At 36.1% G+C, this 25,922-nt stretch overlaps 1 protein-coding gene across 3 annotated transcripts in view; it reads right to left on the bottom strand.

Annotated features, from left to right (window-relative positions):
• Machr-b (muscarinic acetylcholine receptor) overlaps positions 1-25,922 on the bottom strand; it is a 72,693-nt gene that overhangs the window by 6,300 nt on the left and 40,471 nt on the right. The window contains exons 1-3 of one of the 3 annotated variants that reach the window (XM_070665447.1): positions 23,696-24,489; positions 11,592-11,773; positions 43-251 (exon numbers count right to left, since the gene is read on the bottom strand). In XM_070665447.1, the coding sequence (XP_070521548.1) occupies positions 43-251; positions 11,592-11,689 (307 nt within the window). In that variant the 5' untranslated portion in view covers positions 11,690-11,773; positions 23,696-24,489. Of the gene's footprint in view, positions 1-42; positions 252-11,591; positions 11,774-23,695; positions 24,490-25,922 lie in introns of those variants that run through there. The other 2 variants (XM_070665449.1, XM_070665448.1) reach the window with 2 other exon arrangements.

The raw sequence follows: 25,922 nt of genomic DNA, 5'->3' as shown, positions 1-25,922 counted from the left end.
AGTATGTCTTATGACAGTATGGCCTAATTTCAATTACATTACCCGACGTCAGCGAGGTCGTTGCATTTCCAAAAGCCGAGACATTCGTCGCGTTTGTCGGAAACCAGTCTGGTAAAAGATCCGCGTATTCACCGCTGTTCCAGCGTGGGTCATCCGGGTCAGGCCATGTTCCATTTAGCTGGGTGCATTCCGTTGTCAAAATCTGGTTATACACGAATCGACATAGACGTTCCCGTTGTCTCTTCAGCTTCCTAAGAACAATGAAATATTTTTTACTTTTAAAACTCACTTTAAAAAAAAAAAAAAAAAAAAATTAGAATTGGTCCGCAAGTTAATATAAAAATGTATATAAAAAGAAAAAAAAATCTGTTAGAATATATACTTATTGTTTTGTGCTAATTAATACAAAAGTAACACGGAAACGGAAGTTTTTTATAGCGTTTGCATGAGATACCGCCACTTGTAAATTTTCCTACGCAACTCTCTGTAATAATAGGCAAAATCTAGGCTAATGAGTCATCCAAATAAAGTATCGAGCATTTACGTAATTACGTGCGGGAATAAAATTGTGGATTAATTTCATTTGTGCTCAACCGCTAGGTTATTTCTATCTACACGTGTAAATTACATTTCGCGCATAAAGGGAAGTTCGATAGTTCGATGATTCACAATGTTCCTATTCCACCGTCGTGGCTGCATGTTTGTTACCGTCGAAGAAAATGTGACACCGGTATTTCCTGATTCTCTACATAGCGACATATACGGCCTTACTCTCCCGCAGCTTTGCTGCAGCGGCGACACGACACGAGAAACGAGTCAAAGGCTGAATGCACCAGGCGCACAATGAGCTTGAAATAAGCATGAATGGAACCGCATTCAACCCCCGCACCAGTCTCATCGCCGGTAGGCAAAAAGTGACTGGGTGTGTACCTTAAAGAGGGCGAACTCGTTTTTAAATCATTCAAGTAGTTGATTGAAGTTTTGCATAGTTAAAAAATTACGTGCGATAGTTTGCTGTCTCGTTACTCAAAAAAAAAAAAAAAAGTTTTATTATAAAATCAGAGAACCATCAAACAATTTTTGTATCAATTTCACCAATTTAACGGAAATCGCGTACTCTACTATTCTTTTTTTTTCTCATACACATTTTTGTAATAAATTAAAATTACTATTAATTTTATTGTCTTTTTATTTGAATATTGTTTTAAAAATTATTTTTTTATATTTTTATAATACTTTTTCTGGCTCTAATTATCTTACGAGTCATAAATATATTTAAATTTACTTTAATTTATGTAATTTTGTACGATACAAATATTCTGTACGATATTGAAATAATGCAAACACGCTGCGCACAAGCTGCCAATGCAGTTCCGGATACTCTATTATGAGGCTGAATGAGAAATCTAACTCCCAGCTTAGCGAGTCGTTTTAGTAAAGAGAACACGAGTCAGATTATCGTGTCTAAAGTTCGACTGCGCTGAAATTCTCACGGAGGATAAAACCTCGAGCATATGACCCGTGAAACGCCCTCGATTTTTGTGCTCTCTTCAACGTCAAAGATACTCTCGCGATTCAATATTAACAAGCGTTATATCACCATCGAACATGGTGACATAATAATACGTCACTTTTTGCACGTAACGCAAAATACATTTTTCAAACTATAATAAAATTATTATAGATTAACAAAACTAATACTTATTATCATGTGTATCCTGAAAAATTTGTCGATGTTAAATATTGATATTTAACTCTTAGAAATTCTTTTTCCATAAATATAAAAACTGACGTTTTTTTTTGTTATTAGTTTTTTTTTATTTTATATATGGAAAAAGTTAAATCATATATTTAATTTTACATTCAGTGAAATTTATAATAATTTTTTTATTATTCAATACATTTTACGTTAACGTTATTACGCGACGGATCTCCAGTGTACTTGAGGAATCGCGAGAATAAAGAATAAGACGAGAGATCTTTTGTTTTCCCAGAGTAAATACTTGTTCTCGTTATTCTTGAGCATCTTTGTATGGCCCGCGAAATTAATCGTAAGTACCTGTCCTCGTTAATGCTACGTTTTTATGAATCTCGCCAAGCTGCTATTCAAATTGTCTAAAAAAAGTTTTTTATAAACTTATCTTTAATCATTGTAAAAATTAGCCATTTACAGTCTGTTCAGTTATAACAATTTAAATTATAAACGAAAAGGTATTTAACTCGGTGAAATAAAATTACCAACTGATTTGTTTAAATCGCGCGACGTAATGAAAAAACTTGTAGGTATCTCAGCGTTTGCGTTCACATTCGCTCTGAAACTGTAGAAGCTCAATTTAATATAGAATGACGTAAACTATAACGGCTACTTCCTGTCATTTGCGTAAGCACGTAGTATCAACATTTCAGAAAGTTTTTTTTTTTTTTTTTTCTCAGAGTGGACAAAAGCAACAAGAAAAAGGCAAAGGGTGTTACAAGATGAGATACATACAGGTGGATTACACGATACAAGGGGGAATTCAGTTCGCTAGAAGGATATCCCTCCTGAACTGCCGCGCACAAAGCTCTGCTTTATTAACGCTAAAAATATCCGTCTTATATCAAGCAAACAATAATGCACGTATTCATCACTTTTTTAAATGTACAATTTATATTTAAACGTTTACACTCGGGCATCAAGAATATTTCTCAAATATAATATTTAAATATCTATGTATGGAAATAACTTGTAGATTATGATTTAATTTTATAAAAAGATTAAAAGGAGTAGCAATAAAAAACCAATACTGTACCAATATCGTTAGATTGCACAATTTGGCTGCCAAGAAAGCGATAGATTTCTAGGTTTAGGAAAAAGCTATTTGATAGATTTGTACAATTTGAGATAAGAGAATATTAAATAATGTTACGACATAAAAGAATACGTAATTTTGATCGTTTGCACGATCTCAAGGCAATTTCCAAGAAATCTCCCTCGAAACGACTTTCAAGATAGACAATCGTTTTGGTACATTCGCCGAGCACTGTCTTGGAAGGTAAAAAACAAAAGCGTTTGCTCCGTTTTATTCATACAATCTATTGTCTCCGCCACATTCGTTGAGTATAACCTGTCAGTCCGCAGCAGTTACGAGCCGGTATCTTGCCAGTCGAATAGATACCAAGCCGGTGTATCGAATCGCGTGGACATTCGTTAACACCGTGGTGCAATAACGTTCAGCGACAGAACGTGTACGTCCCTTTTAGATGTGTGAAAGCTGGTTTCGCCCGTGTGTCGAGAGAGGGTGGCAAAAGGTGGAAGTTATACAAGCCCTGCTGAGCAGAGGATCATCGCCGTGGAATGGCATGATCATACGGACGGATGGAAGGGCTGCGCTGGAAGGAGAAAGGCTGAGAGGACTAAAAGAGAGGAGCGAATAAAAAGTTCGACCGCACTGTAAGCGGGAAAATATTACGAAGGAGGACGGTGGAGCAGAAAAATAAAATGAGCAGCGGCAACAAGTATTCGATCCACGTCGTTACAACGTATAAGTAAATGCTTAGTTTAATAAGTTTATAATTAGCAAACCAGAGACTTCGTTCAACGAACCAACCTAGTTTATCAAACGCAAAATCTATGCAAAATCTGTACTTGTGTGATCAAAACTTTAATTATTTTTTATATCTTTTGCATTATTATTGTCTAACCTTTGTGAAAAATTAATTTATCTCCCATTTGTTCTATCACATCACTGCTTTTGTAAACGCGTTGGGTAATTTTTCAATTGACTCCTGGTAAATTTATTACCGGGAATCGAGAAGAAGACTACGTTTGTGGTTTCATGACTATTTGTTTTCTTCGTCATATGTTTGTAATCGCCTCTGGGTAAACCTTATTTTTATTTTCTGGCCCAGTTGCTGAATGGAACATTTCAAAAGACTTTTCTATCCTAACCTCCTACCTAGACACAAAATACATAACCCGTAGCTGCAGGCTAATATCGGATACAGATAGCGTTATTTCCTCTCAACAGCGCGTCTTCGAGTGACATGGTTTTCTTCAAGTCATCTCGTACATCTTTTTCAAGGTCCAAGAAACTTGAGATCAATCTTAAAAAGAGAGCACACAGTTATAAATTGATCCACTTTACGCATAACATGAAATCGCGATAATTATAAAGTTACGTTGAAGAAAAATACTGATTTCTTGACGCATCGCGCTTTCATCTTTTCCTCAATAAATAACTTGACTTTTTTTCGTTTTTAAAGTTACAATTTCGGAGAGAATACTTTCAATATAGGAGGAGATCCTTCTTTATATAATTTGATATACCTGCAGGATGTCAAATGGAACAAAAGATATAGAATCTGCGTGTTCGAAGAAAGACTGTCTTCCACATCTTCCAAATCTCTCAGCGTGATTTATGGAATAAAGGTTTTCTTCCTGTTTTTGTTCTCTCTCTTATAGTCTTCTCTCATATACATGCGTTACATTATTTTTCGTTCCTAGCATTGTACGATAGGATATTCATAATTTCTTTATTTCATTTAATTTTTTTATAAATTCTTAGAGTAATAATACGCGGACGTGTTATCAATTCCCTCAAAATTGGTATTCTGGGTGATCGAATTCATTAGATATTCACGTTAGCAAGTGAATTAATTAAATATTTGTACGTCCTACGGTTAGAAAATATTTCTATAAAATATGAATCTGTGTAATGATGTCATTTGCCACAGTTCTTCAAACATATGTTCTTTCTTTACGCTTCTGTTGTTTTGTTCTCGTTCACTATTTGCTCTCTCGTCAGCTTGCACTAACGAAAGATACCGTTCGTAAGTTCACAGATTAGAGTCGTAGAACTTGGGATACAGTTTCCACGAAATTACACCTCGTAGCGTTAAAGGGAAACAGGTTTTTTTTTTTTCAGGAAACAACTCGAGATTTTTCTCAATTTTGTGAGCGCAATAGTTTCTTCTTCTACAAAGATTCTTTTCAAATGTTTGGATTAAACTTTTGACAATGCGTAAAGAGATCTATCTGATTAATCATAAATAAATTTTATGTACAATTTATCAAGCACTTTTTTAAAGATTACTTTTTTACATATATTTTTTACAATGTAGCGTTCTCCAAAATCTATCGACGCGTGTCGCGAGGGTCTGCCGATGTATTTTACAAAAACAATAATTTTTGCCCCTTACGAAAGAAACTTGCTTGATTATCAGGCGTTCGCAAAAACTTATTACAAGGTGGAGATTAAATCAGATTTGCACTTTGGCGGAGGGCAAACGCGGTTCCATAAATATGTGCAAGATACATACGGTGGCGAACGTGTTACGACATTGACGTCGTGACGACGATAGCGTTGCTGCGGTGATGTACCCGACTGCGAAGGGGAATCTCGATCGCCTCGGGGGAATTGAACGAATCTATTTAATAACTCGCTGACGTACACGATCGCCTCCGGCACGGTGGTGAGACCGTCAACTAAACCAACCCTATGGCGCTCGAAAAGCAAATCGCACAGCCCACGACGTAGTTACATTCGTCGCACACAGCAATCGCCCTGTACTTACGCAACTCTGCCGTGGCAGTTATAAATATATCTGTATATCTGAATATTGTCACGCTCGGCCTATTAAAATATACCTACTAAAGAAAGATTTAAAAAATTCTAGTTTTAAAACTTTTGCGGCCACTAGCTTCAATACAATTGAAAATAACGCTATTTCCCCAATACTTTCGGAAAGCTTTGTTTCAAATTTTATTGAAATTAAAAAAAGTATCAACTTATCTTTCTATCAATCGAGTCCAAGTGCAATATCTTCTTTCATTAGCCACGGTACTGTTCTTATCAATAACTTAGACTGTTCACTTAGTCGCCAATTTAACGACATTAATTCCGTATATTTGTATTTGTTAATTAATTAATATAATTAATAATTAAAGTACAATGGAAAGATTATATTTGCCGTTAAACGATTTAAAGAATTGAACCGTTTTCGGGACGATGCTGGTAGCTTATAACTATTCCTTTCTTGATAAATATCGCCTCACGTCGGCTAGATAAACAAAGGACGCTATTATCTGTATAATAGGATTCCGATAAGAACTTTAATACGCTGGCATTATGAACTACCGGAGCCTATAAAATGGTGGATTAAAATTGCTGCGAAGCATCAGATCGTAAAAAGAGAAAAAGGACCGTAAATTTAAGCAAACAGGACCTTGAACTAGTTTTATCACGTTTAAATTTATACATCCAGCTGACATTCCATTGAATTCATTTCAAGAAAAGTCGTTTCTTAGAAATATACAATCAAATGTTTATCGGAATATTGGTGTTATAAGATGGACGATACCTCTGTCAATTTGTCAAGTTAACGAAATTTAATGCAATGATTTATATACAAGTCGTTAATAATTTATATCTTATTAAATTTAAACATAACCATTAAATGCACTTAATTTCGAGTGCACGCGCAGATTTTACGGCGTACTTGGAAAAAAAAAAAAAGACATACAGAACATTGAATTATAAGTTCCTCAATACTAATTAAGTGTAGGCATAGCGGACCTAATTTAATTTTGCGAAAAATTGTGCCGCCGTATCCGAGAACGATGAATACGAGGAAAGGATGCGGGAAACACTCACTAATTGAGTTAATGAGAAATGAGCGCGCTCTAACACACTTTTTGCTCGGAAAACTCATTTAATTTCTATCAACAATGACACCCAAGACTCCTTTCCAGCTTTTTAAAATATAAATCAGGTATCGCTAATTAAAATCGCGCACGCATCTTTCTCTACCTAGATTTTTTTGTTTATATTCCAACGAAGAAACTAAATTATCGATAAAAAAAAAAAAAAAAAAAAAAAAACGTATTGTAGTTTAAATAGCATACGTTATATAATTTATTATAAAAATTAATTTTGCAGTTGAGAATCTCACAATTTTGAAATTAAAGTATTATATTTATAAATATGACGTATCAAACGTGTAGGTATTATTGAATACGATAGCTCAAGTAATCAAGCTATTAATGTTTCTTTTTTCCTCTTTCTCTCTCCCTCTATATATGTACATATATTAAAATGCAATCTCTGTCCTCCATCGATTGTTTGCTTTAACAAACTCGACTAAATATGTTGACAAGTATATGCCTATTTCTAAAAATATGATAAAAGGCAGCCTTTAAAGACACAGTTTTTCACACAGGTTGGACATGATATCGATTTCCCATTACATTCCGCGGATGTGTAGCACGTAGATATCTAATATCGCGCGTGATATTGTGGTGCAGAGTAGGTATTTACAAATCGCCCCGACAGTTCTTCCGCATATTTACGAATATATGTATAAGACGATTTTCTCTTTCGCAATTTTCCGCCGCAAATCTCTTGTTAATCGCAGCCAGAAAATGTTTCTTGTTAAAAAAGTTTTTATGTGCCGGCCAACTTTACAGATTATAAATTGCCATTTATAAGTTTCAAGTGGAAAATGTCTGTGTATCATAAAGTTAAAAAAAGAGGCAGTTTTATCTTCACGACGACGTGTTGGGTATTAATAAATGTGACGATTAATCGTTTGTTCTTCAATCTCAGATGCGCACAGGGTGACAAGGACACGACTAATCTGGGATTCACCTCCTTTTTAATATGCTGGGAGTGATGGAGAACGCGCGGTTTATATATCTCCTCCTATATCTATGCATGCAGCTAAGAACTTGTAAATAAATTGAATCCCATGATTTTCGACGCTGCCTATCTGCTCGCTCGAGGAGTAGAAATACGCGATATGAAAGCCGTACGAAAGCTTTATACCGGGAGAATGGAGAATGCAGTTTTCCCTCGGTTCTCTCCGGCGTAGCAATGAAAATTCGCGAATCAATATTCACTGTGTGTCATCACAATGTGCTCCAGTGTCGTTCTCGTTGCTCGATCTATTTTATTTGTTCTCTGCATACGCTGTAATCGTGCGTCGGTTCTGGTACACAAAACTGGGAAACGGCGCGGCGGAGATAATTTCGTTCCACGCTGGCGTAACAACTTGGACGACTGGAAATGCGCGAGAAAATCGTATAAAGCAATTAAAGCAATGAATTTAATTTTACAGTATATACCGTCGAATCACTTGAGGAAGATAAACCTTTTATTGCGAGTAACAAAATCGGACCTACTGAAATTTATTCTTTGTCTAGGAAATTAATTTTCGAAAGCGACAATGTATAACAAGGAGCTGTGACAGTAACGTTTTCTTTCGGTAAATTCAAGAGAAAAAACAAAAAAAGACAAATAAAGAAGTAAGGAAAGAAAAGACAAGAGATAAGGAAACAAGGAAAATCAATATTTGAGAAATAAAAGTTTTATTTCGAGACTAGACGAGCTATAATGCGGATTTCGCATATTATGCAGCTTCAGAATATAGAATGCGAATAAAGAAAATCAAAGGGAAATAAAATAAGAGTGGAATAAACGACCCCTTTCCCCTTCGCCGACGAGAACGTAACTAGAATTCCTTAGCGAGCAGAAAGTAATATGACAATTGATCGCCGCGTTATAATAGCGCAGTGCTAATCGCATGCATCATCTAGTTAGACGGTACGTTGCTGCAGTCGCGCTTTTACAGTGTCATTCACACAGTTAAACGAAACAATAGCAGTCGCCTCGTGTTGGATGCAACAGTCGATCCATTTAATGGCTCTGTTCCATTTTAACATGCAACGTCGTCGCGCTAAAAGATGGAAATACCGAATGCCTTCGACTTACTATATATTTTTAATTACTTACTATTTCCATAGAGCCCGTTCTTCCTCTCTTACACTTTGTTGTACATATTCTCATGCAGGAATATTGCCCAGAATTGTAATTTATACCCGTGTATAATATTAATTAATTGTAATGTAAATATTTAAATAATAAGGTGCAAATAATTTGGTCGAGTTAGATTATTTTCTTTAAATTTTCTTTAAACAGAATGTTAATATTTTTATTTAATTCGTTCCAAGTTTCTTTTTGTGTTATTTCAATCAATTTCAACAGTTTCAAATAAAGAGCAGATTATTTAAGTTTTAAAACAAAATTTGAATACCAGTTTAGTTTTATTTGATAAAAAAAAAAAAAAGTCTTAATAAATATATTTAAAAGATAAAGTTCTCATTGCGTTACGTTTTACGCTACAAAAGACGCAAAATATCACAGTCTGTCACTTCAATCAGTTACGATGAAAATCGATATTTCCGGCAAGTGTAACCTAACGTGTCATAAACTTCATAATAAACCCGTTTTATGTATAAAAGCAACTTCGATTTCGATTCATCTGTCACGATTGGGTCATTGAATATTTCAAATATAATTCACGACACGTATCATATTATAACGTATGGTGTCACATAATTTTAAATAAACTCCTATTGTTAGATTATAACATTATCTATTCCTTTTAGTTATAAAAAAAAAAAAAAAAATTTATGCAAAATTATTATTCATGTTCCACCGTATACAGAATCAAAACGTCACATTCTGTATTAATTAAAAGTTTAGACTTACGTATTTAAATCTTATCGCATTTATTCTGGTTCGCGTATAATGTTCTTCCATTCTCTTTTACTTCCACTCAATTGACACGAGGATTTCACATATGCTGTGACATACATCGACGTGTTCCACTGGACGACTTTTGCCGTCGTCAACGTTGTTGACTCACGCAACATTCGAAATTTTCACCTGAATCGCGTGCGCTCCAACGGCCCGTTCGACGTTGCTTGCGTGATTTCGCATCGTTGTACAACGCCGACTTTTTCTTTTGTTAAATAACGACTGACGTTCGTAAAGCCGTGCCTAACGTATTTGGTCGAGTAGCCCATCAACTAATTCGCCCGCGTGTTTCACCCTGTCGCATTGCCAGATTAACGTAGCTCTTCTAGGTCAAGGATGCAATTTGCACCGGATTGGCTTACGCGAGTTTTATCCACCAACTCTGGCTCTAAGTTATTTCGAATCGTACAAGTCTGATTAATATAGCCATGAAAATTCCATGTGAGGCAATTTCGAGAATTCGAAATGGATCTAATTATTATGTAAATTGTGTGACAAAAAGTAATTATATTACAATGTTTCTAAGAATTTATGATGATTATTCGACTATTCAGCGTGATTAAAGCAGAAAAAAGTCTGAAGAAAAATCTTGTCTCGAAAAGAGGACGACTTCTCGAGGGAATGTTTTTTTCCTTCAATTTTGTCCTTAGGAAAAAGTTCATTTCCTTTAGCCTTGATATTCCCAGCGAAGTAGGGAACACAAACGACGACCGTTGACTGTATAAGGCGTCCCGCGTGATGTTATTACCCCTCGATAATCAACAGTCCCAGAGTTAACGGCAACTTGGCGGAGCCGCTTGGAATTCAAAAGGGCCATTCCGCCAAATGACGAATCGCTTATCTAAATGCGTTTATAGCGACGTATTTCTCATTCCCGGGTTTCTCACAAAGTGCAAAAGTACAGTCCCGCAAACTTAATCAGATGTCCTTGCATTAAGCAGGTTATTGTTGTCTCGTACTTTTTATTCAGGTGATCGATATATCATATTTCCGTTACCAGGGCGAGAATAAAAAAAAAGCATCCTCACTAAAATAATAAACTAGGAATGATAAAATAAGAAAATCTACTTAATCTTTTTTTTTTTTTTTTTTTTTTTTTTTAAGAGGAAAATAACGCAAAGTTTATAGATATTTATATAAATCGACGTTATATATACACACATATAGTCAATAAATCAATTAATAATATCACCTGCTATTATCTCATTAATGTGATTCTGTGCCATCAATCTGTCTGTACCGTATTTCCCATAGCGGAAAATCCTTCGGGGACGTTAGATATCGATGGAACGAATAGCGTTACATAGTGCTAGTACACGTCAACGAAAAAGATTTCAGAGCGAACCGCTGTAGCCGTGAAAAAACAGGATGCAACAAGTATAAAAAATCGTGGCTTTTAACAAACATTTTAAAATTTATAAAATTAAAAATATTCCTAATAAGCTTGACGAAAGGGTATGTGTATATGTACAGGATGTTTTAAACAACCTGTCGCTCTCAAAAACTGTATCTTTAAAAATACTTTTTTTTTTTCTTTTTTCTTTTTTTCTTTCGCGGGGACACGGGATGTTTTAATGACGGTGCTTTTATTGCAAATTCTCTTGGAGATCAATAAACGTGACTGCGTCAGTTAAAATCTATCAATTTTATAAAAATGTTTAATTTAATTAAGCAATTGGTAGTTTACTATATGCAACATTAAAACAATAATAATTAGTAACGCTAAAATTATAATGATATGCACAGACTAATTGTCGCGCATCTTACAAGTTGTACGCACATCGGTGGACCCGTGTATTTGAAAACAAGTGGCGTTGCTGAGATCCACCTACGTAGAAGTTGTCATTTTATACAACGTTGTCTGCATGGTAAAACTTAAAAAAAAATCCTAGAAACCATGACTGGCATCGCAGGTTGAGACAAGGGTTTCCCTGACCGTTTCACGTGTACTTAACTGCGCTCCACGTGACTACACGTCAATCTGTCCGTTTTGAATAAAAGATTATTCGCACTTACCATTGGGTGATGAAGTCGGTGCCGATGGTGAAGATCGGCGCGGAAGTGCGATTGACCTCGGTGCCATTCAGGCTGCTTTCGGTGCCGTTCATCTCCATCCCACCGGACCGAGGCGGCAGCAACTTTTGAAGCTCCTGCGCCCTCTCTCCTCTTCAATACCCAGTAGTCATCTCTTAAACATCCTAAAATCGAAATAGGATATATCATTTAAATATCCAGTACACTGTAGAGAAATATATTTGTCTATGTCTAAGAATATTCCATTTTTTATTATAATTTTATACTCATTTTTCAAACAAAAACTTAATCAAAATCGACTGTCGCAATTGTTGCAAAAATCATTAATTTGATTTGCGCGTGATCTTGATTTTCATCTAATCTAGGACCATGTCAATTTGATTCACGATTTTTGCAACAACTGCAGAGCAGCTTTTTTTGCTTAACACAGTCATTGCATTAAACATTATTTATTTTATTGGATTAAAAAAAAAAAAAATTTCTTTTTTAAATAGATTAAATCAAATAGAATTAATTCTCCAGCGGACGCGTGGAATGTTTTTTACTTCGATGCACTCTGATGTATAATAAATGTTTGTGAAGAAAACGTGAAACTTAAATTTAATTTGTTGACATGATTTCAAATATGTGCAACGATATTATAAAAAAAAAAAAAAAAAAAATGTTTAGTTAATCATTTATAGCGGAAATAACATAGGGTGTAACTTACATTCCACGCGCTTTTTTACATTTTAAATTTTGACACTGAAGGGTTAAGTACAGAAATGCAAGAAAGTGCGGAAATGTAAAAGAGAAAATGTTAAAGCTTTTTATTGCAGCATATAAAATGGTTATCACTGCAAACAATATTATATCGCATGCTTGAACCTTGATGACGTTAGCAAGATTTATCAAAGTACTAGTGTCGATAATAAATATCTTTTTGCAAATGACTGTGATAGTATTGTCAAGGTCAAGCAAATGAAACGCAAAAACTTTCCTTCGCGTGTAACACGACGGACTCCGCGTTTCATATTTATGATTATGTCCTAGAAAATGTGGTTATTACAGAAAATAAGTATGTGTTTCGATATACTATTTCCTTCATTCTCCGTGTGTGATAACGTGACTGCACAACGATATCGTTATCTCTCAACGATTTAACGACGATAAATTGAAATATATTCTACAAATGCTCCTTATCTTTTGGTAAAGGCGGACTTTTGCTCGCAATAAAAAGGAACCCTTTTGTTTTAATTCAAAGGAAATTGCATTAAACACGACATAAAGTATTCTTTAAGTAATAAAATCTTGAGCTTGCGTTATTTGTCGCGCCAATTTGCATTACAATGCACTGGCAAGCAATGTCAAAAATGGAAAGGGAATAATCCATAAACCGAATTGATTAGCGAATCTCGTACAACTGTAATGTGTAAGAGAAAAAGATTTGTCTCTGTTTCTTAACGACCTCAATTAGCATCGGCCGTTATTACGTTATTCAAGAATATCAGATTTCTCTCCTGCCTTTGAAAATGAATATATTATAACTTTTTTAACCAACACCATACAATAGGAACTGTAATAGGATTTATTATTTAAAATCTAAACGATAAAGTTACGATTGTTACGATGTAATAATATATAAAAGGATAAAAAAAAAAAAAGAAGAAGAAAAAAAAAGAGAGGCGTAAAGTGTCACGTTGAAATCGTAACAATTTACGGGAAAAAAATTTCTTTCAAATACGTTGCATTTTAAAAATATAAATGTGAGAATTTAAATGTAACCTTAATGCAATTTATATCTAAAGTGATTAAAATAATTAAAGGATTGCGTGTGCAAGACACATTTTTCAGAAGACGACACTATCAGCCATTTGTACCTGACGTGGAAATCGTACAGATCATATATCCTCGTTCACTAATTCTAGATCAAGATGCAGAAAATGTACTTAATCACGTTCTCGAGTAGAATCGCTAGTTCAGAAATTGTAAGAAGCACATGTAAATAACTCTCGTGACGTTTTATTTAAACATTTAGGTACTCGTAACGTTTCGTAAATATTACATCGATATACATACTTGATTGATACGTTAATTACTAAGCGACGTAAAATGTAATATAACTTTTATATTATTATAACGCAAGACTTGAGTTTTAAATGCATTAGAGTGTCGCAAAATAATTATTTGAAAGTAATCACGCCGTCGGAATAGAGAATCGATTGTGACATATTTTTTTATTCTCATCTCCTGGTACTGTCTTACCGTAATCTTCTCGGAACAAAGATAAATTTGGACGAGGACAAGGGTAATGCGGTGCTTCAAGTTTTAACGGTCTGCAAATTTATGCAATCCTCGGCAGCTCCCCTTTCTTTCATCTCGCAACGCGGCTCTTTTGTTACCGCGGATATTCTTCGTTCCTCGCAATTTAGCAGAATCTTTCCTTTGCGCCATTAATATATACATACATACATCTTTGATTTGGTTTACGGAAAAAAACTTGGGCAGGGCTATCAATCACTTTTATTGATACAGCGCAATTACCACTCATTTATTTGTTTCATGTATCCGGCCGCGGGCGATGCAGAAATAAAAAATGTAGTGCGATTTATCATCCGATGTATCCTCGCGAATAATTCATCAAGCGTAAAAAAATATGAAACCACCGCTCACATGAAATGGCTTACTAATCAATTTTAGTCAGTTGGATCCGATTGCTCAATCATTTATATCAAATACATGTATTAACATATGTTAATACATGTATTTGATATCTCTGTGACGCGATTAGACGTCCCGATCAAATTTCACGTGGGAAATCACCGATTGGCATGCAATAGAGGGTGCACGAGGACGCAGGGTCGTTGCGGCGACTTGCGGAAGTTAATCTGCGACTGCCGACAAGGTGCTCGCTAATCAGCAATTTAGGCTCGACCAATGTAGATTTCCGACAGCAAATCATTTTCGCACGTTAGCTTATATGCTCCTCCGACTTGCAAATAATTCATCTCTATAAGACCGGAGCTTTCTATTTAGTTTCACCGGAGGAAGTTGGCACCGCTAGCTCGGCTGATTGAATATCCAAGGCGGAGATGAAATCCTGCAGTTGCTCAGCCAGAATTACTTTTATTTATTTTTTTTTTTTTTTTTTTTTTTCAATCAAATTTAAAACACTATGCTCTACTAATTAATTCTAAATAATAAATTTAAGTAACATAAAATAATTTTTAAATTACAGTTTCGATTATTTGTTACGTTAGATCGAATTGTAATTATACGATAGGGGTTTAGGAAACATTTAATATCAAAGGTTATAATTCAGTAGCCAAGTTAAATAAAATACATCCTAAAATCGTTCAAATATCTACATATGCATGAAAAAAAAAAAAAAAAAAAAAATTATATTAATAGTACACATAGATGTACTTTACATGCACCCTCCTAGATGCATATATATAATAATAAAGAAAATCAAAGTAAAATTATATTATACATATTCGCGCGATTCAATATCCAATGAAGGATTAACAAAGCGAGAGAAAATGATTTTCTCTGTAGGAGCGGCGAAATGCTTTTCTGAGGGAAACCTGCGAAATGATATCAACGAACGAGGAAATGGTTTCAACTCACTTGAACTCGATAGAATACACAGACCAAATACCCTTCCAGCGGTCCACATAGATTGCTGGCTGACCGAGAACAATGTCGACACACATATCCGCGTATTTCGATCGATCAATCGGGTGTCCATTTCAGTAATTGGCGTGTTGGCCCGCATGCCAAACTCGTCATTTATACGTAAAACTTAATTATTGGAGATTATGGCTGTTTCCGCGATATCATGATCTTCGGGACTTGCACGTAGAATTTTTTTTTCTTTCTCCCCCAAGATTCCAATCTTTTCTCTCGTCGGACAATCAATTTATTTTAAAAGAGCTCTTATAGAAACTTTTATTCCTTTCAATCCTTTTACGTCTAAATGTAAATGAATAAATACATATTAAGACCGACTCTTTTTATGTTTCTTGGAATCACGAACAAGCTTGCAAATCTTTCAAGTCTTGGATAAATTATTACAACATTTACGTACGAGAAAATATTAGAAATTTTTTTAAGGCTTTAAAAATGCACGTGCGGCTTGAAGAAAAATTACTTTTACATTTCTATTTGGTTTAAAAAATAATTAAACAATTTCATTTAGTTGAATTAAAATTTTAAATTAATTTTAAATTAACATTGACAGATAAAACCATTAGGTATATTTAACGTGTATATTTTGTACGTATATACATGTAACGTATAATGCATTTGTCCCAACCAATCCAATCCAATCCAACCAATGCGTGATACTTACGTAAGTATGTATATCGCGAAATTGTGACATTCCCGCGTCACGACGCCCCCGATAATGATAATGTTTCGGACAAATCGCAGAGTGATTGTGCAGCGCGCCCAGATCGAATAAACGAACAGCGCGATGTCATTTACCTTATGATAAAAGCGCCGCGTTAATTTATAGTTATACTTGCAAATGAGTTTTGCTGCCACTCGCAGATTCGCGCAACATGTGTTTACGCGTTTTCACATCGCGGCTGGTATTGGATTTCTATGGATGTTACATGGGCCACTGGAAATCAAGCAAACACGATAGTATAGCGAAACTAACAATACGCCGACCGCGCGCGCTGTTAATCCGACATTTCTAGCTCTCGCTCGTCGCAGACAATGCGAGGTGAGCGCGAATCCGCTAGTTAATCGGCCTGAAATCGTTTTGCGGAAATGCGTGCATTTGAACCGGCCAACCGCACGATATTTCCACCATTCGGAATGTCGTATTTCATTTTGAGTCGCAACAAAATTAATTATGCCAACAATTACCGCGTGTCTTGGCCACCCCGAGCCAACAGTTGAAACGTTTTATATGTAATTCGCGAAACGTTTGCAGGTTTCCACGTTTTCGTCTTTCTCAAACAATCCTGCTAATTAGCCAGTTTCATATTTGTTGCCTGAAAGGTAAAGACGACGTTTACGCTTAGCTTCACTTGAAAACTATTGCTAGACAAATTAGGGCAAGTTAACTTCGATAATGTAATAGGTTTACAACATAGACGAGAGACAATCGTAATTAAAACAATAACAAGTAATTGAAAGTAAACGGAAAATGCTGCGAACGATGCCGCTGTGCAATGGCAGAAATGTTCTATCGTGTAATTCTGAATCTTTATTTTAAAAATAACTTGAAAATAAAATAAGCCTACAATGGAGAAAAGTCTCTGTTAAATGTAAAAAGAAAAAAAAAAAAAAAAACGACAAGTTAAAAAAAACACGCGTGACAGAAATTATATGATTCTCGAGGACTCAATAATCGATGTCGTACCTATACCAAGAATGCCGTAGCGGAGCACCGTAATATTCCGTCGCTTTGAAGTCAAAGGGCACGTGCTTGGTGATACCGATCACATCAATTCTCTTCCCCAAGTCGACCATAAATCAGTATCGACGATGTTTTTAGTAAAACGCATTTACGATCCGATAGTTGACGTTGTTGGGTAATATTTTATAACATGCACGTGCGTAGGCTATTCGGCACGAATCTCTTAAGATCAATGTTAAAATTATCAACGTACAATTTAATTGGCGATAAAAAAAATTTGCAAACAAGTAATAGATTAAGTTCCCTTCGAGGGTTCGAAATGGGTCAAGGTTGGGTAATTCCCCGATACGTACGTTTGTTCGTTACAACATTAGTAAAATTAAATCCGTTGTAACCAACGTGTCTATTGACTAATTATCCAACTCTGACCCGATTCGAACTCTCGATGGAAACTTGGTCATAGTCGCGCGCGTTCCTTTGAACCCAGGCACGCAAATGCAACTTGTCGAGTTTGCTCGAGAGATGATAGTCGTACAAAATTAACAGAAATCATCTCAAAGACGTTGCTCGTCTATTATTTCAAAATTTTAACTAAATAATATTTTATACAAAGTAACGTCCCCCCTTTTTTTCTTTTTACTTTTTTAATTTTAATATCGTAGGGATCAGAAGTTGCGCCGAAGTCCTTCCGCCGTAGATGCAAAATACATAAGTAGGATAAATGCGTACAGAGTTTCCCGCGGACGTTGCAAACATCATTTTTTATGAAGCTACTCGTAGGGTATTTTCTTTCGAGAACACGTCCAGCGCTTGTTATTCCCATTCGTGCGACGCATTTTTTCCGCATTGAGTTAAGCGCGATTCACGAAGGGTAGCGTGTGCCAACGCTTACTCGTGCTCGTTATCGTCCGGCGAGTGAAATGTACCCCTCCAATATATCGAGGTAATCGTAATTATTTTCTTCGATTTTTCTCACGGCAAACGTGCGCGCGCGAAACGAATTTCGGGGCTCGACGAAGCAGCCGCGGACGTCGCTTGTAATTGCGTTTCAACGTCGGCGTCGGTCAAATTGATTCGCTTCTCATCGGATACCTCGGTCTTTTCTCGTTTGAACGGGAGCTGCGCGAATACCGTGGCCGAGACATGGAAACTTTTATCTGTATACATATCGGTTTTCGTATTCTCTTATGTTCGACGATCAGTTTCGAGTAAAACTCGATTGAAACCAACATCGAATATCTGTAGATTATACATATATAATCTATTAAAAAAAAAAAAAAAAAAAAAAAAAAACAATTGATGTTACGCGTAAATTAGCAGTTAATTGTTGCGGCTTTAATTGATATTCTCGTTTAGTTCGCATCGTGTCAAGTGAAAGTAAACGTCAGCTATCGATGTTCCTCCGGGTAATTAAAAAAAAAAAAAAAAAAAAAAAAAAAAAATATTAACTTTTACGAAACAGAAAAATATTCAGATTATTAAATTGTCTTTGGGGCTGGCTCGAACAAGAGTTTTACATCGGCGACGATCTGGGAGCTCGAAAGTGAAAGTTGCTTTCGGAGTCGCGAAAGAAAACTTGCTCGAGCGAACATGTGTTTTGGGGTAGGTCGTTTCGAGCTCGGCGAGCGCATAAAAATAGACGTAAACTAGCTTGGCGTCGAGCTCGGCGCTTCCGAGAATTCCGCGCGAGAAGGACAGCGTTCAGTTGACGATCGGACCTATTGCCGTTTCGCTCTTTTACGCGGTTTTCTCCTTCTATCCAAGGGCCGAAATCTCTAAGAGCCAGTCTAGTTGCGGAACCTCGGGCGTTCGGACGTGTCGTTGCTCGCTCTACAATTTCGCGTATTTTCGACCGAAGATAGCAAGTTTTCGCATACAAATATGTGCCGACGTCGTCAACTACGAAACGAACAATTATTTCCTGTGTCGAGATCGAGGACGACGCGAGTGAAGACCCGCGAGTTAATACAGGGTCGAGTGATGTCAAATGCTGCAACACGTGAGGATAAATTCAGAGACTGCCACGGAAGGAGGGAAGGAAGGAAGGAAGGACGGACGAAAAATAATCTACCCTGATCTAACCGAAAACTACAAACGTACATAAGTGAACCGGCAACACGCCGTCGATCGTAATTCTTTTTTCTCTCAATTTATTTTGCTTCCGTAAGTAATGAAATATTCATAGCTTTCCTTGTATATGTAGGTACTATATATCGTGATACATGTATATGTCATAAAACGATTTAAATGTGAGTGAATATAATAATTCATTAGATATGGAAAATATAGTTTTATCATATTAATATCAAACAAATTTGTATTTTAAAAACACTTAATCTTGCAGGCAAGATAATTAAGTTTCTGCAAAAAGATTAGGTGCTCTGTAAAATTTTAAATAGCGTTATCTCGAATAAAGATAAAAATGGGAGCGTTCTAGCTGACGCGCACAGTTTAAAACGGACCCCACTCACCAATCAGTTTGTGGTTACAATTAGTAGTTAGGTAGAGTATAGTTGGAATAAATTTATGTAATCTGTCCGTTTTACGCTGTGCGCATTTGGGCCCTTGTTCGTAATACCACAATTGTACGATACAATATTACGTTTGTTCAACAAACGTCAAGATTTTGATAAAAAAAATGTAATATTTTGAAAAAATGGAGGGTTAAGTGACAAACGCGTTTAATTCTTTCTCGGCCTCGCGTAGAGGATCGCGCCTGTAAAGTCTATTACTTGGCGACATTAAGCGAAACATAGTTAATAAGAGAAGATGCCATTGCTAACTCATTGTTATTTAATTCGCAACTCCGCGGCTTGGATGTGCCACAAAGTATTTATTCATCGCCTAACTTCGTCTCGCGCAGGAAGTACACCCTGCGTTGAACGTGAAACTCTCGAAATTAGCGGCTCACGGTCGCTCGTCATGCTCACATATTTCCGCGCAAAGACACTCGCCCCTGTGGTATTTCTCACGGTGCTGCGAGCACTTTGTGCCGCGATATGTCGATGAATATTTAAACCGCTAGTTATCCATCGCATACAATATTAACGATCCTGTCAGTGCGAAGTCTGATTAAACTGAAGCGCAAATAACGTTTTAATATTTCACGCACGCGACATATGCTATAACGCATCGACGGCCGTTCCGTAAATACGCGCCTTCCTTCCGTAAGAAATATTCATTTAGAATGAAATCCGAATTCGCGCGAGCGAATATCTCCGATGTAATATTTCCTGGCGGGATACGGCACGCGGAATTAAACGCGGCATTTAAATGAATTCGGACCGTCGGTTTTCATAGTGCACGATTCGTGGCTTTAGATGGGACGATGCTTGACGCTTGCAGAACGAGGATGAGAATGCCACGTGTATATCTCGCCCAATAAATGCAATGGTATTTATTAATAAACACACAAGGCACTTGGAATCCATATTTTACCGTTTCCACATTTTGCCTATCAATTTCACATTTATTTTTAATAATGCTTTCGTAATTTGTCAACTGAAAGATGTTTTCGAGAGACTTGGCAATTGTCGATTATTATTGCCAGGATGCAAAATTTTACGTTTGTTTTAACATGGAGTTTAATTCAATTTATACGTATATTTCTATAATATTTATAATACCTCACTTTATTATTATAAAGCGCTACTTTTTTTTTTTTTTGGATAATTACTGTAAAGTTACTTTTACAGGGAGATAAAAATGTCTGCGCGCTGCATATACATATAAAATAAAATATTGCACCGTTATCAAAAATTATCAGTGCAGAAATGATCAGAAAAGCACGCGTAAAAACCTTCAACGTCCTACAACACGCTCAAATATTTGACAATACAGGATCTCGTCAATACGACTAGCCAAAAGAAATTTTATCGAATCATTTCTACAACCGAATACACGCGAATAATTTTCAGAAATATAAACTTTTTGTTCTTATAATAAATTCTACGATTTGTATACACATCACGTCAAATATTGAAAGCTATAACGCTTCTTGCACCGGAGCTGCGTGACGGCTTTACAGCCAAACTCAATCAAATGATTTTGATGCGGAATTTTTCCTAGAAAAGCAGAGCAAGGCTTAAAGTAAATTTAAGACGAATTAAGGTCTCGTGTAGTTGAAAAAAAAAAAAGTTGTAAATTTTTTAAAATTAATTTTTTATATTTTCAAGATCCACGACCTCAGAAAAAATTCAAGTATTAGGTTACACGTTTCCGGCAAATTATTACGTGTCAAGCAAATTGCAGCTGACGCAATTTCGGTACCATTAAAAATGTCTTAAAAATATATATATCACAAACGCAAATATTAAATTTTTTTTGCGAATTTTATCATGTACGCAAAAAATTATTTTAATAAAAGAAGAAAAAATAATGTTAATGTTAAATTAAATTAGCTTGAAAGCTACGTATTTTGTGCAAATATTCAGACAAAAATATGTAGCAAAATGATATGTTGGAAAAAAAAAAGTGTGTAGAATAATATTTAATATATTTTTATATAATTTAATTGTATTTTTAGTCCGTCGAACACAACGTCATTGATATTCATAATTTTATTGTATTATCGGGAAAACTTTTCCCGAGCCGTAAGTACTCATCGCGCGGAATGACCATGACGAGAAAATATGTAGGTGTAGGTTTACGTATCTACAAAGCATAAGCTAATCGATATTTATTGATCGACCTCCCAAAGGCAAGCAAAGGACTCGCTAACAAGAATCCTTCGGCAATCACAATCACTCTCCGGTAACCTTCCGGATATACATATATCTTTCAATAAACACGTGTCGATTTAATAAATTAAGAAATATACTGCTTTAAAAGGGAACAAGTATCATACGATATGTAGATACATTCTTATTAAAAATTATCAAGTATTACTAAATTAATATACTAATAATCAGTTGGTATAAGAATGTTATATCAACGTCTCATTTGTTATTTCTTAATAACATGTTTTTTCTTTATTATCTTAGACTTGTGTAATTAATCCAATACAAGCCAAACGTATTCGATCAATCGGCGCCGATTAATAAGAGTTAGGTTCACTAAAATAAAACATTTTTTTATATCAAATAAATTTGTTTTTTTTTTTCCTTGCTTTTAACGAAAAGAATAATTGCAAACGCGACGTTATCGATGATTTTGCAATATACCGTGGGGATTATCATCGCGTTTTGTCAGTTCTGGCGATCAATCGGTCGTAGGTCATGGCCATTCATCGCACTGTACAAAAAAGGAAAAAAAAAAAAAAGAACAGATCTGATAATGCGCCTCTTCACAGACAATCGCGATGGCCATATTTTGTTAAAGGTTCTCTTTTTTTCTCCTGGAAACCCTCTCGGGCTGTCAGTGACGACCTCGATGCCGCCTGACCGAGCGGAATAAAGCGATCTAGAGTTCGTTTACATCGGCAGTTGCCGCGATCGCGTGAGACTAACTCTTGCGGATGGTTTTAAAATCTACGGACCCGTCGCACCTTCGCCATACGTTTAGCGTTAAATATGATGACGCGACGTTCATCTCACGTCAACACTTTACGTAACGCGCTTGGATTAAGCAGTATAGTAGACATTAATATTTCATCGCTGTCATATGCAGTTAGGGTGATAAAGATTCAAACGACGGAAGATAAATTGAGGGAATCACAAATGCGCGCAATGTCAAACAGATTCCGCCAATTATATTACGTGAATTTATCCGAGTTCTTTTTGTATTAAAGTGATTTAATAGCAGGAGTCCGTTATATACTTGTGCAAATCTGAAATGCTTTCGGTAAATTTATATAAGAAAATAATTAGAAAATTGAAATCAACATTCTGTAAATCGTATTTAGATTTCTTTGTGGAATTTTTTAGATTTATTTTTGTATAGAAAATAAGTACTTGAAAACAAAAAAATACTTGGCAAGCGCAATGTCTGAAATATTTTTACGAATATACGCGATATATATTTCTGATATCGCATGTTTCGCCGTAAGGTGAACCCGATTATAGCGTTGGTTGCTGTCACATTATATCGGTAGCCTATTTATATTTCACGACATGACTTGCAGAACGAACAAAATATAAAGCGCAACAACGCGACGAGAACTGGAAACACACAATTGAGTAACGTCGCAACATTCAAGTATAAACGCGTTAAACTGTATATAAACTGTTCCTTTAACGAACAACGCTTCCCCTATGCGATTCAAATAACGTTTGAAAGTGTAGTTTATGTCTTGCATTATCTGTCATCGCACATCGCGTATAACATGCGCCACTTTAAAGTGAAGTAAATAAAAAGGATTAAATTTTAATCGTTAATTATATCCAGCGAAAAAATAATTTTGCAATTAACTACGATTAAACGAATAATTTAATATGTAAAATTAAATGTAACGATATGACATTCGAGAACTCGTTGTGATTTTTTTGTTTGTATAATTGTGAGCTTAAGATTTGCGATATAAATGTAGAAGAAAAAAAAAATTAGAATAAGAGGGTCTCTTTTATCTTATATCTCGCCCTCTTTGAATTAAAAAGGTCTATCTAATTTTGCTACGTTTATCTGAAAGTAATATAGGTACTTGTGTGAGATTTCCTGATAAGTTTGCCTTTTCAGTTGTTGAACGAAAAAGAAATAAAGAATATACCTAAATATATTTCTTCCGTTACTTGAAAATAGAAAAATAAAGATTAGTTATACAAGGGTTATTATTCGGCAATAATATGTGGAAACGTACAGAGTGAAAGCTCTTGATGCAATTAACGTGATCGGATATCCTGCCGGAACGTACGGCAACAAGTAAGCAAGCGATAGCCTCACCTCGTGCACTCTCTCCGTCCGGAGGACAGAGCCAAAGTAGGCCAGCGGAACTCTGAAACTTCAGCCCTTAGTGCTCGACGCGGACGCACGAACGCGGCGAGTTCTTATTTCCATCTTCCGTGCACGCGTCAAGTTCTCCGATCGGCACGCGACGGTTATCACGTCACGATGCAACGACCGGCAATGGATCGTTTCGCAGCGTTGGGACATCGATAATCTCGTCAACGTTGATCGTCACTCGTGGCTCAACAGAAATTTTGCAAACGATTGCCGCGGAATATCACTGGGTCTCCTGTAATCGATCGGATCGTCTTTGAGCGCAAACTTTGATTGAATCGAATCGAATCGAACAATAATACACGATAGTCTTAAAGATGACGACTAACTAACTCGTCGAGCATCCGACGATGTCAAGCCGGATGAGACAGTCTTATCCAAGACCGCGATCGATGCGCGGAATTCACCGTTCGAGTCTAACTACATTTCCCCAAATCTTTTCACTCGCTCCGCTTGGCACTTTCACGCGATATTACGTATTCGCGCGGGACCTGACGCGAGAACAAAAACGAAGCAGGTGGTTACGCGTGGCTGGATTAACCGCCGAGACGACATGGATCTTGTACGTTGGCATCGATTCGCGATCGTGCCGCGACCCGGCGGTGGACTTGCTCCGCTTCGAGTTTGCGGTCTTTCAAGGCGAATCGCCCGACGAACACGCGACGAGGATTCAAGTGAGCGCCAGCGAGCGTTGCTTGCGACGCCGTGCACCGTCATCAACCCCCGTTCTGACACACGCTTGCGCAGGAACCACCGTGTTACTTTTTTGCTCCACCGGGGGATGAATCGTTTCTCATCGAGTCGTTATCAATTCACCTACTTTCTCTAATAATCATCGACGACTCTCTGCGCTGCTCAAGTATTTCGATTAACCACCAGCCGCTTGATCGCAACAAAGTTGCGTGATCCTATTATAACAGTCGCGTGAAGCCTATTATAATTTTCATCGATTCGATATCCGCAGTTCCCCGGGATACGAAAATGTACATGTTGTGCCTTACGGTCGTTTCGTCGAAACAGACGGGATTAAAATTTTCTCAATCTCTTTAATTATGTTTATTTATATTATATAGAAATTATACCTATAAAATACGTATTAACGACGATTTAAGAAATGACAATATTTGATTATTCCTTTTATATTTTATACGCAATTGAAATATTTGTTAACTAACTTAGGGATAACTAATAACTTGACCAGGTACTTGCTTGTATATAAAATACAGATGTCTATTGATTAGGTATATAAATTATTTACTTTCCGTTTCAAATGCGCTACAATACTTACGTCCTTCTCCTAAAATATCTCTCCTACCTTGTGTCGGTATGAGGTAACGATACGAAATAAAATGCATAATAAAAAAATCTTTATCAAAAGACAAAAGTGTGAAACAATTTTCATTGGACGCGCGGAGATTTATTTGTCTCAAAATCTATCTGATACACGCGCAATTAATATACAATCGATAAATAATTTTTATTCTATAGTACCTATATGTATAATTTGTGTCCAATGTCTGCAAGATGCGGGTTTCGAATAAATTCTTTTAAAGTGACAACGCATCTTTTTTAACTAGAAAGTAAGCATCCCTGTTTCCCGTGGAATCAGATTAAAAAGATCATTGGATAATTAAACAACTTAAAATAGTGATCTGGCAGTTTGATTATGGAATCGAGTTACGACACGAGTTTCTTTATCAAAACGGGTGCGATAACCGCGAACGGTCTTACATTGCCACGCAAATTTGTATACCTCGTCTTCTCTTTCGAATTATGTGCGGCGTATCGGTTGCTCGCTAATCCGTTGACACTTGACAGTTTGTCAAAGGTAAGTTTGCATTAGAGAACTTGTGTTATGAGCGGCTGGAGCAAAACTTGACGAACACAGAGTGGAGGAACGAGAGAGAGCAGGCTGGCGATTAGATAAGGCGTCGGAGATTATTATTGTGTTTCAATATTTTCAATTTTATTATTGTCTAATTGCAACATTCTTTAATTAATTACCCGCATATTTTTGGAGATTTATTAATTGGACTGTTAGTAAAATATTGTTAAATAGTTATTCCGAGGGCAACAGAAAGCATCGA

This window comes from Cardiocondyla obscurior, linkage group LG13 (genome assembly GCF_019399895.1).
Source record: "Cardiocondyla obscurior isolate alpha-2009 linkage group LG13, Cobs3.1, whole genome shotgun sequence".
Classification (NCBI taxonomy): domain Eukaryota; kingdom Metazoa; phylum Arthropoda; class Insecta; order Hymenoptera; family Formicidae; genus Cardiocondyla; species Cardiocondyla obscurior.
The sequence above is the reverse complement of the archived record's forward strand: the minus strand, read 5'-3'. Positions and strand labels throughout refer to the sequence as shown.